Raw genomic sequence first — 16,054 nt, forward strand, 5'->3', positions numbered from 1 at the left:
GGAAAATTCTAATTAATTTGATCTGTCTTTTAGTCCCTTCTTTAATCATGCAGGACTATATTTCATGTAAATAGTACATAAAATATTTTTATGAAATTTTTTAGGAGAATGAAAAGTGAAATTTCCATTCAACTTGGTTTTTGTGGAGCACAAATATCATATTATGATGTTATTTACTTTTCTTATGATCTTACTCATTTGTTTACAAATATATGAAAAAACTTGTGTGCAGAAAAGATGAGAAAATTTTAGTGAAAAAAATCAGTTAGTTCATAAATCATGCATGATAAGGAAAATCTTAATTAATTTGAACTATCATTCAGCCTCTTCTTTAATCAAGTGGAACTATATTTATGTAAATAGTACATAAAACATTTTTATGAAATGTTTTAGGAGAATCGAAAGGTGAAATTTCCGTTCAAGTTGGCTTTTTGTGGAGCACAAAGATCTTATTATGATGTTATTTACTATTTCTATGATCTTACTCATCTGTTTACAAATATATGAGAAAATTAGTGCGCAAACAAGATGAGAAGATTTTAATGAAAAAATCAATTAATTCATAATGTAAGTTTATTTACATACGTTCTGTTTAATGTTTCAAAGCAAAAATATGAAATCAAGAATTTAATGAGAAACTACGAATTTTGATTAATTAAGAAGCGGATAGAAGGAATGAAGACATAAAAAAGATATCAACGGAATTTGAAGATTATATATTTCTTTATATCTAAATAACTTTTAAGATGACAAAGGATAAGGAATGTTTGCATGTCTTAAAATTGATAATGAAATTATGTTAGGTTAACAATCACTAGAAAAACGTTAGCAAGGCAAGTGAATAGAATTTCGAAATATTGCATCATTTAGAAATAACTTCATTCCAAGTCTCTAATCCTAGTTTCTTTAGCATATATTTGACCGACCCTAAGGTGGTAATTTTCGACCACCAAAGCATTTTTTTTGTCAATGAGCCAGAGCACAAGTCCATGAACCCAAACATCAATTTTTTTTCCTGAGGGGAAAATACCAGTAAAAATCCTAAACTTTACCTATTGTGACATATATCAATAGATAGAGTTTTTGGTTATAGGTGGAGGGTAATTTTTGTCACATTAGTACAAGTTTGAGTTTTTTGGTGATATAAAATTTGGGGTATTGTTGTCACAGTAGACATAATTTAAGTTTTTTTTATAACACAACAAAAGATTCTGAGCAGTGATGATGTTGCAATGGGCATACTTTAAAGTTTTTGATGTAAATGTGCAGTATTTACTTGTCATGAAAATACAATTGAGTCCTAAAACTTTCAAAAAGTTCAATCAAGTCCTAAAACTTATCACATAAGTACAATCAAATCCTAAAACTTATCAAGGAAGTGCAATCGAGTCCTAAAAATTTCAAAAAGTGCAATCAATAGAAGGACTTAATTAAATCAATTTGACAAGTTTTAGGACTTGATTGCACTTTTTGAAAGTTTTATAACTCGATTGCACTTTCATAACAAGTTTTAGGACTTAATTGCACTGTTTGAAAGTTTTATGACTCAATTGCATTTTGATGACAAGTTTTAGGACTCCCAATGCATTTATCCCATAAAAAAAGTAGTTTGGCATTTGACAAATTGTTTTTGAGATGCTTTTAAAAAGGGATAAGTGTATCAGAAGTTCCAAAACTCATTGTGAAAGTACAATTGAATCCTCAAATTTTCAAAAAGTGCATTAAAGTCCTAAAACTTATCGAATTAGTGCAATCAAGTCTTTCATTTAACTTCATCAATTTGGCTAACGGAAAATATTGACATGGCATTTTTATTAATATGAACTGTCATTCACCCCCTTCTTTAATCACGTGGGACTGTATTTCATGTAAATAGCACATAAAAGATTTTTATGAAATTTTTTAGGAGAATCGGAAAGTGAATCTTCCATTTTTTTTGGTCGATTAATCTTCCATTCAAGTTGGCTTTTTGTGGAGCACGATGATCTTATTACAATGTTATTTACTTTTCTATGATCTTACTCATCCGTTTACAAAATATGAGAAAACTTGACATATAAAAGATGAGAAGATTTTAAGGAAAAAAGTGAGTTAATGCATAATGTAATGCTTACTTATATATATTTTTAATGTTTCAAAGCAAATATATGACAATCAAGAATTTAATAAGAAACTAAGAGTTTTGATGAATTACGAAACATATATATGGAATAAAGACATTAAATGGCTATCAAACAAATTTTAAGTTTATCTATTTCTCTCTTTCTCCGGATGATAGGATATTATGGCCCCATTTGGTTCAGCATTCCCACGGTGCTTCGGCTTCGAAAGCCCCTTGGGAAAATGTTAGGGTGTTTGGCAAGTATTCTTAATGGGCTTTTGGCCGAAAGCCAGCATTGGGAAAGCTCAAAGCTCAAAGCTGGTCTGAACCAGTTTTGGGCTTTCAGAATTTGTCAAATGTTGAAACTAATTTTTTCTTCCCAAACTACCCTCACTAATTCTTTAATATTCTGATTTTGCCCCTTGTCATTACTATTCATCTTCTTCGCGAAAGGGCAACCGGTGAGGGTGACCGACAACACCGGATCTGGACAGCAAAGGGCCAGCGAGGTCGCCTGACCCAGGTGATGGCCGCCTGAGGTCGTGCGACCGCCCAAGCGCCGTCGGCATGGGTCGCGCGACCCCTTAGGAGGCCGCGGCTTGGGTTGCGCGACCCCAGGTGACGGCCGCTTGGGTCTTAGGTCAAGTGACCCTCGGTGGGGGTCACCCGACCTTGGGTGATGGCTTCTAGCGACAGATCTGGCTCGCCGGCGGCCATAGCCCTTCGTTAGCTCTAGCGAAGGGTAACCTTTTTTTTTAATAAAAAAGAAAATTCCAAAGCCATTTGCTAAAAAAAAAATAGCCAAACATTACTTGGGCCAAAGCAGCTTCACAAAGAATTTTTTACCAAACGTCATTTGTATTTTCCCAAGGGGCTTTAACCTAAAGGTATTTACATTCCTCCAAGGCTCATTTGCAAAATTGAACCAAACGGGCCCTATATTAGCTTGACTTGTCCCTAAACAAACATTGACAAGACAAGTGAATGGAATTTCGAAATATAGCATCGTTTAGAATGATCATTGTAGAGTGGAAGGAACTCGATCCAACTCCATTCCAAGTCTCTAAGCCCAATATTCTTTCGGTTGACTGACTTTAAGGTTGTTATTCTGACCAACAAAACATTTTTTTGTCAATGAGCCCGAACACAGGCCCATGAACCCATAAATAGATTTTTTTGTCGTTTTCCTACCAATAAAAAGAAGGGAAAATACCACTTAAAATCGTAAACGTTGCCCATTGTAACACCGGTAAGTATAGTTTAGGATTTTTTGTGGTAGACCGAGAGTAACTTTTGTCACAACGGTATAAGTTTGGAGGTTTTGGTGACACAAAATTTGGGTTATCTCAGTCACAAATGGCATAGTTTATGATTTTAAAAAAAGTTTTAGAGTATTGATGTTGCAATGATCATACTTTAGAATTTTTGTGATATTAACTCGAAATAGAATTTGATATTTAAATCACCCATCTTTAATCGTACATTTACACCCGCATTTCAAATTTGGTCAGGTTATCCTCGTATGCAATCCTTAACAACCCTTTTATAAACGTTGAATATTCACAATAGGTGGAAAGACCATCTAGGAATTAATTTGATTGGTCTTAGGACCATCTGAGGTGATCTTTTGAGACCACCTATCTACTAAACTCACCATTTACATCTCTTTGACAATCATCGTCTAGATAGAGCGCCACTCAAGGAAAAATTGAGAATCGCCTTCATCTATACTTATCAACAGGTAAGCAACCAACCGGTGCATGATCAGAAAAATGCTAGAGTTACTAAGATCAATTTACAAAATCGATTTATTAGATGATGTATCGGGCTATGTCATTGATTTTATAACATGGTCCACTTGTTTAAAGGGCCATTCACGTTCTAATACATCACTCAATAAATCCCTTTTGTAAAACTAATTTACTAAGTCTAGCATTGCTCACTCGATCAGCACGCGCTTGTCACTGATATGGAGAGAGAGATGCACGTTGAGATAGTTATTTCTCATCGCCCGATCCCATTATTGATTTTTCTTGGGACAAAAATGTTGTAGTGATATATGATATCTTTCTCATCCGATGATAATCACTTATTAGGGCCCATGGTCACGTAGATGCTACATCTGCATAAACGAAATTTGTTCTGGGATATTGATTCATCGATTCCTTCTCTGAAGACTTTTCCCAAAGTTATTTCATCGACTTGTCAATATACCACACCGCAAAATACGATCTTTATATATTTAAACGTCAAACGTACGCATGAATCACCATGTGTAGTCCCGAGCACTACAATAGTACCGAGTCTTCTACTTTTGACAGCAGCTTTTAACGAGTGGATGGTGACAAAACCTTTTATGATCGATACAAAGAAGCAGAGCATGCATGCAGGGGTAAAACTAAGACAGAAATAGAGGAGTGAGTGAGTGATTGGGTGGTGGTTAAGCAGTAGGACAGAAAAAGACACTGCACTACTCATTCATTACTCATTAGACAATTGAGATGTTTCTCATTCTAGAGTTCACAGAATACATCGCAGAAACCAAGACAAAAACCAACAGAAAAGTCACATTACAGATGGAAACCCTACCATATTATTAATCTAGAGAGAGAGAGAGAGAGAGAGAGAGAGAGAGAGAGAGAGAGAGAGAGAGAGAGAGAGAGAGAGGGAGGTACAGCTAATTTTTGAGAGATTTTTTTTTTTTGTATAGAATGGCCCGACCGATCACGCTCCTGATCACAGTTGTTAAATTCATTCAGATTCAACGATTACGATGGTCGATGCCGATCGTTTTTTGAATGAGAATTTCGGTTGGAATTAGATGCTCAGCTTGAGGTTGTTCCACTCTTCTTTGAGATTGGTGGCCGTGGTTGGGAAGAGGTCTAGAGTTTTGAGGGCTGGTCTGGGGAGACTGATGGGAAGGGTCGAACCCACTTCTGCCGCTGTCGTCGTCAGTTTGTGGTAGCCGTCCATCTCGACCGTCGTCTTCTCCGACATTTCTGTCGTCCATTTGTTAGCATTCATCACCTGCGGTGTTGCACCTCCAAATCCTCCCTAATAACAAGAAAAATGTTTTACCGTTTTCGCTTGTGGATCCCAAAAGCCGACAAAACTACAAGATAACCCTATATGTGTGAAAAAAAGAGGCACATAAATGCCCAGGCACAAATTGAACAACCAAATCACATCACAAACTTGTGCCTAAAAACATCAAACATGTTTCAGCATGAGCTTTCGATGCAGAAAATTGAAACCCCAGCTAGCAAGGAGTATCACTTAGTAGGTAGAAAGCAGCTCTCTCTCTCTCTCTCTCTCTCTCTCTCTCTCTCTGCGCTTTTTCTATGTTATAAGAGACCCTTCTTTCATCTTTGCTTAATGTGCAAGAAACAATTAGTTCGCCAGAAACACTAGAAGATAAAATCCGCATAGTAAGTTTTTGAACAATTGAACTGTAGAAACCAAGAGGGTATTTACCTGGGGAATCAGGCTAGAAGTAGGGTTATAATAAGCAAGTTGCAGGTTTGTAGAAGCAGCTGGAGGAGAAGGTGGGGACTGATGATGAAGTGAGCTCAGAAAGTGATAATTGTGGTGGTTATTCATCATCATGTGTTGGTGATCATAGTGAGGATGATGGTGATGATTATAAAGAAGACTGTTGTTAAGTTGATAGTGGTGGTGGTGGAGTTGCTTGGAGAGCTTCCTCCTGAGCTTCTGTCTGTCCCTGGCCTTGTGGTTCTGGAACCAGTAGAACACATTCTTGCCCTCTATCTTGCCATACATGGAGAGGTGGGCTGTGATCTGCTGTATTTGAGCTGCATTTGGTGTCCTCACCCCGCTTCGGTACATCTCCTCCAAGATCATCAGCTGCTCTGGTGTTGGGCACCACCTTGTTGAAGCTGAAGGAGACATGTTATTGTTTGCAAAATGCTAGGTTTTTTGGGTTTTGGGTATTTGAGAGGAATTATTGTGGTGATTCAGGAGGGGAACAAGGAGGATTGAAGAGAGAGGGGGGCTCAAAAGTAGAGGTTAAAAAGAGAGCATTATAAGTTTGTCTTCTCAGAGCGACCTTCACTGTGGAGATTCAATATCCATGCAGAGAGAGAGAGAGAGAGAGGTGTAATTGAATGATGATAGTATCATCATAACCCTATCATTAACTTTCTCAACAGAATGAAGCAGACAAAGAGTAAGTTGGGGATCAGAAGCTTGTATCAAATTAAATGAAAAGGAAAGCAAAAAGTAGAGTTTGCTATTATGCTTTTTTACAAAGTGTCCCCCTCTCTCTCTCCTGCCAATTCTCGTTCTCTATCTGTCCTTTCCTTTTTCTTCCCCCTTCCCCCACTCTTTTAAGAGACTATCAACTCATACATGATAAATTCTGTTATCAAGTTGAATCATGTGAACTCGACGCATTTGAGCATATCGATCATATGGATCTCGCGTGAGCCCGTCAAATCAAGCAGCTCACGCACACCAAGCTTACATGCGCCGAGTGCACACAACTATTCTTCCTCTCTTGCTGATGCATTTGACAAAGATGAAACATGTTGTAGATGACATCCGCGAATGCCGAATTTGAAACCAATTAAGCTAGCGCATGACACTAGATTCATATCAGCTTCTTGTACATGTATTTGATCTTCATTCACAGGACAAGCCTATTCAAGATCAATCCATATATTACCAAACGTTAAGAATAAATAACTATCAAAACTTGAACCGACAATAATGATAATCTGTTGTATAAAAACTTAAATGAGGTGAATATGTTTTGAGTATTGGTGTCTTGAGTTGAGAGGGAGTCCTATTAGTGTATTCACGAGCCTCACAGCATTATCTTTCGTTAAATTAACTTAAATGCAAACTCAGAACCTGCTGGGGGGATAAGAAAAGGCTGTGTATACATTCAAGGTAAAAGATTTTTTTACGTAGTATGAAGTTACAGTGTAAGTGGACGATCCCTCATTCTCTGTCTCCACACCTACAAGTGAACAACTGTTGCGAGGGAATGATCAAATTTTGAATGTCATGCATATAAAGACAAAATTAGGCAAAAGAAAAGCCATCTATTTATGATTGAGATTTGGTTTGATCTCATTCCCTGTTTTCATGACGGCTTCCAAACTGTTTAACCGGCCCATTTTTCCCTTTACTCTCTCTCTCTCTCTCTCTCTGAGACATGTATGGGTCCAAGTTTTGACTACTGTATTTTGTAGTCCTGACGTTAACAATTCAAGGTCTCTCTGACTATTACCAGATTCACCGCTGCAAGGAGGTCCCGCCCATGCACGCGTTGATGGTGGGCCGCTAAAATTCTCTCTCTCTCTCTCTCTCTCTCTCTCTCTCTCTCTCTCTCTCTACATTGCATGTTGAACTTCTTGAAGGATTATTAGCTGTTGCAATTTAAATATCACGCCAAGCATATACAAAGTAGTTAATCTCTACAGCTACATCATAACTCAGCAGCATATATAATCAAATTAAAATGAACATAAGTTTCTCCTTTGGTTTCATACAAACAAATACACGAGAGGTGGATAGTGGATGTTATGCAGCATATCAAGAGCCCTTAAATTATCATAGCATGTCTTCTTTTCCTCATGAAGCGTGTGGTCAACTTTAAGCAAGCGACCGAGTGGTAAAATAATTGAAACTCTGTGCTACAAGATGTTCTGAAATGTCTATTTGGTTTCCACAGCTCAAAACAAGTGCATCCATCTTAACACAATCCCCTGCAAGTACTTTAGTATGGCCATGAACCGGATGATTGCTTCTACTAGATCGAGGAGGGTGAACTAATTTTGGTATAACATGTAGAGATTATCTTAGGACTTGAGATTGACAAAGGACAGGAAGTGCATGTTATACATCAATTGCCTATCATATATGTTGGCTGTTCAGAGACCTAGTGCTTGCTCATCCAACAACTAGAATTCTACCTTATTTATAACGATCTACTTAAGGGGTTCTTCGAACACATGACGCATACCCAAAATCCTCTCTCTTCCCTTTGAATTTGTACTTTACTACTATATGTTATTTCTGGACCATTGAAAAGAAGAACGATTACACCCGATAATATATATCGTTATATGACACACTAACATTATTTGTTCATTTATATATTTTAAGTATAGAAAGAAAAAGAAGAAAACCCGATCCTAAAGTTATGTGGATAAAAAAAAAGTCATACAAAATATGGACAGAGACATGATATTCTATGTATTTTTATCCCAAGTTTTGATAGGCGTCAACATGCACAACATACTCACAATTTTTAAAAATAATCACATTCTTACCAACATATATGAGCCAAGGATTGAGATAATTGAGATACTATAGGAAAGCACGTGATGGAAGATAAGAAATCTAATACGGATAAGAGCACACGAGAGAATTTCTAATTGCCATTTTCTTGATATGGTGTACAGCTTCGACTGTTTGCTAAACTGTCTAGTCGCACTTCATCATTAATTGCCATTTTGGAAGAGAGCAGCAGCACGGGGAAAAATAGAGAGAAAAATGAAGAGTAACAAAACCCCAAAAATGATTGGAGAGTCTTATCAGGAATAGATCTTTCTCTGTTTCTTTGCTAATTTAATTTTATTATAATCTTCTCCAAGTCATCTGTTTTCCCATCAACGTGATGGATAAGGAGTGGTCTAATCTAAATCATATCTCGCTGTCCGTGTAGCATCAAATCATCATTTGGCCCCCTCTCTGGTTCTCTCTCTCTCTTCCTCTGTGTAATTAATAACTATGCATCTCGGTCATACTTGTGCCTACCCCGAGGATGACGTCATTTCGCTAGCATATAAAAGGCTTCGCGTGTTATTACCTCCTAACATCCTTCTTCCACGAAAATACTTTGGAATGGATAGGCGCTGCTTTCAAGGTTTCGAAGAAGCAAAAGTAAGAAGTCCAGGAGCAGGTCAAAGATCATGCATGCAGGTGTGCGAGGCGAGGGGAGCAAGCAAAGATGAGATACGTTAACCAGTGGTTATGTGAGAGTGATTTGACTGGAGAGGGAAGCAAAGTCAAGCGGGAACAGTCGTGACTAGCCTTTGGTTTATGCTACCCTAAATCTAGGAAGGAAGATGGTTCCACTCGTGACAAATTTTAGTTCCCAACGTAATGACAACGAGAAGTGAGCCGAAAATATTCGAGGGTTTTTGTTTTATGATTTCAAGAGATTCCTTGGAACAATTAACGACAAATCTCACGGTTCAGGAAACCAGAAGAAGAAAACGAAGGAATAGAGCATTCCCGTTCAACAGATATAATTTGACTTGACTTAGCAGATCAAATTCTGTGTCTGTTCCTACAATATTGGAGGGATTATGAAAGATATATACTTAGATTACGAATCGCTTGTATTCCCGTGTCACTGAGAGAGTATAACCGTCAGATGAATAGGAAAGTTATACATGGCTATCGTGTTTTTTTGTTATGTCCGACAACCATCCGGTGCTCGTCTTGGCAATCTAGAAAATAGCCCTCCTGAATCCTGACTCAATTTCAATGTACACAAGGCAAGTAAACGCAACCAGAGCGCACATACTTTTTAAGGTTCATTGCTCGGCCCGACTTTGCTTGATCAAGAGTAACACCGCTACAACGACTGGAGTTGATATCATGCCTAGAGCTTCAATGATGTTGGGTCTCGTGATCTCGGGGAAAAGGATGCTCCCGTACTTTATTAAAGCAGCACCAGCAATAGAACCGGCTCCTAATTTCCAGAGATAGTTCAAATCCTCCTGCTAAAACCGCAAAAATGATATCATTAGAATCAAATGCTACTTAACTGATGAAGAGTCGAACATCATCAAATGCACATCTGAACTCTGAAACTTGTCTCTTGTTTGCTATCTTTCCTATAATTAACGATATCCCCACAGACTCGGATTTCACCTACCACATTTAATGGAAAACTAGTTCAAACTTTATTTTAAGATGACTCCATCTCAAATGTAGGAGCTGAGCCACCTTACCAACAAAAACAAAATGATTCTCTGGTTTTCTATATGCTCGACCTTGAATGTAACAGCATAAAGAACTTCACTACTTTCCAAGTCCTTCCCTTCAGAGAAAGCCCGAGCGGCCTATGCTATCAAGCGGTGTCGAGCTTTGGGAAAACAGTACGCAGAGGCTGGCAGCAGACTATGCAGAGCCTCAGACAAACCTCTAACTGACCATGCTCAGTTACTCCTTAGCTAACACTAGAGAAGGCTATGAGAAGGCGGCAATGCAACAACAGTTTTGTGTACACATACAGTGAATGTCTAACTACTCCTAACACAAATACGCGAAGGTAAAAAATTGGTTACTGAATGTTCATGTACAACAGGAACTCTCATCTCTAATCCTACTTTTCTCCTATGAAAAAAATTCCTTCACCATTACCGCCCCTTTCTCCTCCACATAATCGGTCTATGGTACTACCCCTTTGTGTAGTAGCATCACACACACACAGACGCACGCGCACACACACACATATATGAATGTATATATCTTCAGATATCAGAATAAAACTAACAGTAACCAAACTTGTCTAGATAATTCAAACAAATGCGATAATGGGTTCTTTCTGATCCGTACCTGCATGCAAGGGTCATCAAGTCGCAGAGTTAGGGGGAAAGGGCTGCATTTGGAATCACCAAATGGCCATGAAAATTCTTTGAGGGCTTTAGACTGCAAGCATAGAAATTCCAACCCGGGTTTCGCAATGACAATGCTATAACAGAGAGGATCTCACCAAGATGGCCTTTTTCTCACCCTAAAGGTAGAGACAGAAGTTCAAAAATTCCTACCTCTTTTGTACACTGAACCAAAAAAACTGTAGCTCCTTTTCAAGCAAGATCATGTTTTTTTCCTGCTCTCTCTCTCCCTCTCTCTCTCATTTCCAGCTAACAAAACTAACTCCCACCTCACAAAACTGCAATTCCAAAATTAGAAATGAGAACCTTCAATTCAAGTCACTAGATTTCCCAATTGGCCTCATATTTCCTATACTGAGACAAGATAAATTCTAGAGTTTTCAGAAACTATGCGCAATTGCAAAGTCCGGTAGCAAATATAGGTCAGAGGAAAGGAAAGAGGGTAACCTGGGAGGCGTAAGATTCCCCAAAGCTCGAACCTTTGTCGTCACTTTTGGGATTATTTGCAGCGAGAACACGACAAGACCTCCTTATCCTCGTCGCCGGAACGATGGAGTTTTGTCCGAAACCCTTGGCCGTACTCGCGGGTCGTTGGCGGTGGTTGACGACGGAATAACGCCGGGGGCATCCGCCGAAATTGGTGGAGACCGCAACTTCCATCGCCATTACCTTCTCTCTGCAACGACACCACTCCAACAGTGCTTAGAGCCCAGCGAAGTGGATGACGAAGGCCCAGTATGGTGACTTGTCCGGTCGGACCGGAAGAACCGGTTTTTCGTTCCAATCCGGTGTTCACGTAAGTTTCTTTTCAGGAGCTCATCTATTTTCTTTTTGCGTAAATGAACTTTTTTTACACAATAAACCTGTAGTAAAGTTTACAGAAATTTTTAAAAACTAAATAAACCTTTTTCTATAGTTTTGCATGTCGATTCTTATTACTCCACTTTCAGTTTTAAAGATATATCAAACGGTGTATTTGTCCAAAAAGTCAAAATAACTGATTTCATCATGGAATTGCAATAACACCTGTGGAATCAATTAAAATCGTATCGAACCATGTGAACTTGCGGAATTGAGTTGTTACATCGAAGTCGAGCTCATTGATATTTCAGCTAAAATTTCAAGTCTAATCTGCATATTCACATCGATTATTTATGCGATTCTGTGTCTCGATAAAAATATTTTGACGTGATAACAAAATAACTTTCACGCGCCCAAAAAAAAGGATAAACTTGTCAACTCGTTTTCAATTTCAAGTAATATAGTGTTTGAGCTCGATTTTCTCCCAATAAATCCTTATAATGTTAAGAATCATGTTCTCATATTGTGTCACGTGAATCGTCGTCTCCAACAAAAAATGGAAATACTAGCTAATCCAAGCATGGAAACTAGAGAAAAGTAAATCAGGTAAGATCCAGTCTTCAAATATCTAACCTATAAATGTGTATCGTAATTAATCATCTTGTAACGACCTGATCCAACAAGAGCGGATAGTGGTCTCCGGGGCTAGAGAGTCTGGACAATTAGCAACTCCTAGCAGACTTCTAAGATGGCGAAGGGAGTATGAATAAACCAAATTATGCACCGAACAGGCGAAAAGCAATTGTGAGATATATATGTGAAAATTGGAATTAACTCCCGGAAGAGCATTTTGATGTAAAAGCAAAGCTTTGCTTTTAAATTTCAAATGTTAGCGTGCTCAAATGGGAACACTTCCGGATTGGACAACTCTTGGGAAGGTGCCCATGTGTCCGCCAAAAAGATAAAACCGCCGGCGAGAGGCTCGGTATAGAACAGGTCAAAGCAGACAATACCCTAATGAGTTAATCCATGAATATCACCATTATGTATAGGACTCCCCCTCTTTCTACTATACAGCTCAAGATGAAATGGACAGAAACGGGACCGTATAATACTGCGGGAGGGCACAAAGAATCTGCGGAGCCCGAGACGAGGACACTAATGGTGATGGAACAGATCGAAGTCATGAGCATTCACGTGCTCCGACATGCACGTGAATTCATCTTTCGCAGTTTCCTGATTTACGTATAAACCGCCCAACAGTGTACCGAGAATGAATGCATCCGGACGGATGCAGACAGTTCCTTCTGAAGTCAGACATGTGTCTTCTCTTCGGGACCCTCACGGCTGATGGACTCAGTAACACTGTCCCATATACAAAAGTGGTTTCACGCATTACTTGAACGAGCTGGAAAGATGAGGTGATCTTTTTTACTCCGATGGCACCAACACCAGAAGAGGTGATCTTTACTTTATTCATGGAAGCAACCGCGCATGTTTTGAGTACTTTGGTAGTTCGATCTTTCCGTATAAATGATCTTAGCTAGTATATGAAGTTAGCCGAGCATTTCGTGATTTTTTACTTCACTTTTTGGAGTGAGATTTCCAGTCCTAAAGAAAAGTATTTTATAATTCGGATCCGGATCTGTAAGTTTTTCCTTGGAAGGATCCAGAATGATTTCACGAGCTTACATTAACCAAAGATTTTGGACATCAACGAATGATCTTTATTTATTCATGGAAGCAACCGCTTATAGTTTAAGTACTTTGGTAGTTCGATCTTTCCGTATAAATGATCTTACCTAGTCCATGTAGTTAGTGGAGTATTTCATGATTTTGGAATGTACTTTTTGGAGAGAGCTTTCTTGTCCTAAAAAAAAAATTTCATAATTCGGTTTTGGATCCGTAATTAAGTTTTTCCTTGAAGGATCCAAAAGGCTATCGCGGACTTACATTAACCAAACACTTTGGACATCAACGAATGAGACAGGGGCTAGGCTTCATAAGTAATCGTCGAGTTTTTCATTCATGGAAATTGGACAAGATCCAAATAGGATGATATATTAATGCATGAGATTTGTTATAAGCACAATTTTTTGGTGGTGAACAAACTTTGGTAGTGTTATTTATTCAACTAAAGCTTGCTACGTTAAATATAATAATTTTATTTTTGCTCTAACAAGCTGAAAAAAAAGAAAAAAGAAGCTGCACATAATTTACAAGCAAGAAGTATCCAATGGGTATACAATTCCTTTCTTTCAAACGACAAATCTCTTCGTTGCAAAGACCTTCCTCTTGCTCTTAATCCCAAAAGGAGTGACCTCCTTCTCGCAGGAATCAGAACCGTGCCAAACTCGTCGCGGCAAGTATCGACGGAAGTAGAAATACTCGGAGCTCAAATGGGGCCCCTCCAGGACTTGGACCTTCGCGAATCCCGGCCGCCAGTCGTCGCTCCCGGCGAGCTTCAGGTAGAGGTAACAAACGGGCGACTCGACGCACTCGCCGGCGACGCGGAACTCGTCCACCGCGCAGGCTCGGAACGGCTTCCGCGGCACGTCGTCCAGGGGGTCGGCGGGCTGCAGGGGATCGAGGGTGCGGAAGCGCTTGGCGTCGAGGCGGCGGACGACGATGTCGGTGGAGCCCGTGTCCCCGAACCGGACGGCCACGTGGTCGGAGGTCTCGGCTCCGTCGGCGCACGTCGTTTCGATGGTTATGGCGTAGGTGCAGTTGTTCTGCAATCAAGAACATGGTGACGCGACGTCAAAACTATTCGGATTCACATACTGCAGCGGGGTTTTCACATTTGACGTCACGTACAGTGAACTAATTTACCTTGTTTTGCGGGGCGCTGGTTTCGTTTCCTGCAGCTAAAGCGAACAGGAAGAGGACGCAGCTCGTGAAGAACCATGATCTGCAGAACCTTGATCCTTCCATGGCCGTGTTCACGAGTTCAGGACACGAACACACCCGACAGCGACATTGCACTTGCACGTTCGACCTATGTATAATAGCCTTGAAGGAGAAACACCCAGATTCTTTCCTTCTCGAACTTACAAAGGTGTAATGTTCTCTTGGGCACTTTAGATCTTTAGAACTAGCTATTTCCTTCACCATCACTTATGCTCATTAGCCTTCTTTTTTTTCTGGTTTAATTCTCCCCTGATCAGTGATTAAAGTATCTTTGGCTATTGTTTAATCACATCCATCGGATCGTCTTAAAGTTTAAGACCATTTTTTTTTAAAATAGAAAAATCACTTTTCTCATGAAAAAAATTTATCGAAATCATCTTGGGAAACCTATCGATTCTGGCTTCCCAAGAACTCGATATGTTCTAAGTCGTGTAACTAGCGAAGGCTTCGTGAACAAATCAGTTGGGCAAACTCCATTCCTGGTCAGATTGAATTTTGAAAGCTTTAAACCACAATCGACATGTATATCAACATCACTTTTCTTGAACGAACTCTGGGTTGAATCAAAGTAAGTCGTGGTAATACTGCTATGTTCGCAATTGGTACCCATGACAAGAAATAGCTCAACTTTTTTTCCTGCCAAAGCAAACAATTGAAAGACATTGTAAATCATAATTTGAAGGGAAATTATCCAATCAGTCCTGAGCTTATTGTATTTGTGTCAATTTAGTCCTAAATTTTTTAATTTTGCCAAATTTTTTTTGGTCAAATAATTTTGCCAATTTAGTCCTAAACCTTTGTGCTAAATTCCAGTGTATTCCTTCCGGCTAATTTTCGCTGGAAATTGCTGACATTGTAATGTGCCACGTAGAACGACTGGCAATGACTGAACCGTTACATCAGATAATTCGAGCGAAAATTGAACAAAAAGACAAACATTAGAATTTCGCTCAAAGGTTTAGGACTAAATTGACAAAATTGAAAGGTTTATAATTGAATTGACAGTTCAAGAATGATTGGGTAATTTTCCCCACAATTTGACTATCCTTGTGCTAATTGACAACTCATTTGTAAATCGACCCCCTAACTTGCTAATTTTTTTATCCATGAGTTGATCGTACTTACAGCTAATCCTCCTGTGAGAGTATCCAATGGAGTTCTCCAACAAGACATCTCTATGCAAACCAAAATCTGGGAAACTACTACGACAAATTCACGTTACAACGAAGAAGTTATGGATCTCCGCATCAATCGGGACATTTTACCATGCGATATCGTATTTTAATATTGGGAGCATGCCATGATACACGACAGAAGAGCCCTGGATTTGGTAAGAGGGAGATCCCTCCAGCCCCATGAAAATGAGATTGGATCAGAAGGGGGAGTAGGTCATAGGGTTTAAATAAGTAACAGGGAGAGTAGTAGTCGGTCAAATCAGACCGTAAGTTTCATATATATCGTGGGGATCCATGAAAGCAAAGTGAGACCTCCTCCTTCTACATGCCAAGCCAATACTTTTTCTGCAGATTTCTGAATGCAATGCGTGAATATGTGATATGGTATATATGATATTCTTGGCATGTAA

At 39.1% G+C, this 16,054-nt stretch overlaps 3 protein-coding genes across 6 annotated transcripts; all 3 read right to left on the reverse strand.

Moving 5' to 3' along the window:
* Positions 1–4,582: 4,582 nt before the first annotated feature.
* LOC115689886 (WUSCHEL-related homeobox 3-like) lies at positions 4,583–6,422 on the reverse strand. The gene is made up of 2 exons (XM_030616069.2): positions 5,576–6,422; positions 4,583–5,155 (listed from the first exon to the last, which is right to left on the reverse strand). Exons 1-2 carry the CDS (start codon positions 6,008–6,010, stop codon positions 4,919–4,921), a joined length of 672 nt encoding a protein of 223 aa, XP_030471929.2. The 5' UTR covers positions 6,011–6,422; the 3' UTR covers positions 4,583–4,918.
* Positions 6,423–9,249: 2,827 nt separating this feature from the next.
* LOC115689847 (uncharacterized) lies at positions 9,250–11,478 on the reverse strand. 4 transcript variants are annotated; one of them, XM_056309204.1, is made up of 3 exons: positions 11,206–11,478; positions 10,700–10,792; positions 9,250–9,861 (listed from the first exon to the last, which is right to left on the reverse strand). In XM_056309204.1, the coding sequence occupies exons 1-3, from the start codon at positions 11,422–11,424 to the stop codon at positions 9,673–9,675; spliced, it is 501 nt and encodes a 166-aa protein (XP_056165179.1). In that variant the 5' UTR covers positions 11,425–11,478; the 3' UTR covers positions 9,250–9,672. The 4 variants fall into 4 exon arrangements, with proteins under 4 accessions (XP_056165179.1, XP_056165180.1, XP_030471876.1 ...); XM_056309205.1 differs by having other exon boundaries at positions 9,250–9,858; positions 11,206–11,477; XM_030616016.2 differs by lacking the exon at positions 10,700–10,792 and having other exon boundaries at positions 11,206–11,474.
* Positions 11,479–13,704: 2,226 nt separating this feature from the next.
* On the reverse strand, positions 13,705–14,972 carry LOC115689891 (embryo-specific protein ATS3A-like). Its single transcript, XM_030616079.2, has 2 exons — positions 14,392–14,972; positions 13,705–14,291 (listed from the first exon to the last, which is right to left on the reverse strand). The coding sequence occupies exons 1-2, from the start codon at positions 14,671–14,673 to the stop codon at positions 13,818–13,820; spliced, it is 756 nt and encodes a 251-aa protein (XP_030471939.2). The 5' UTR covers positions 14,674–14,972; the 3' UTR covers positions 13,705–13,817.
* Positions 14,973–16,054: the final 1,082 nt, after the last annotated feature.

The sequence above is a fragment of the Syzygium oleosum genome, unplaced genomic scaffold, assembly GCF_021117445.2.
Source record: "Syzygium oleosum isolate NSW1041296 unplaced genomic scaffold, Sole_v2.1 Sole_v2.03, whole genome shotgun sequence".
In the NCBI taxonomy this organism is placed as follows: domain Eukaryota; kingdom Viridiplantae; phylum Streptophyta; class Magnoliopsida; order Myrtales; family Myrtaceae; genus Syzygium; species Syzygium oleosum.

Excerpts from the sequence above, each read along its gene's own strand:
- LOC115689886 (XM_030616069.2), bottom strand. The coding sequence starts at position 6,010 with ATGTCTCCTTCAGCTTCAACAAGGTGGTGCCCAACACCAGAGCAGCTG. Across the intron at positions 5,156-5,575 it reads CTTCTAGCCTGATTCCCCAG|GGAGGATTTGGAGGTGCAAC; the intron begins GTAAATACCCTC and ends TCTTGTTATTAG.
- LOC115689847 (XM_056309204.1), bottom strand. The coding sequence starts at position 11,424 with ATGGCGATGGAAGTTGCGGTCTCCACCAATTTCGGCGGATGCCCCCGG. Across the intron at positions 10,793-11,205 it reads GGGAATCTTACGCCTCCCAG|TCTAAAGCCCTCAAAGAATT; the intron begins GTTACCCTCTTT and ends CTATGCTTGCAG. Across the intron at positions 9,862-10,699 it reads TTGATGACCCTTGCATGCAG|CAGGAGGATTTGAACTATCT; the intron begins GTACGGATCAGA and ends TTGCGGTTTTAG.
- LOC115689891 (XM_030616079.2), bottom strand. The coding sequence starts at position 14,673 with ATGGTGAAGGAAATAGCTAGTTCTAAAGATCTAAAGTGCCCAAGAGAA. Across the intron at positions 14,292-14,391 it reads CCAGCGCCCCGCAAAACAAG|AACAACTGCACCTACGCCAT; the intron begins GTAAATTAGTTC and ends TCTTGATTGCAG.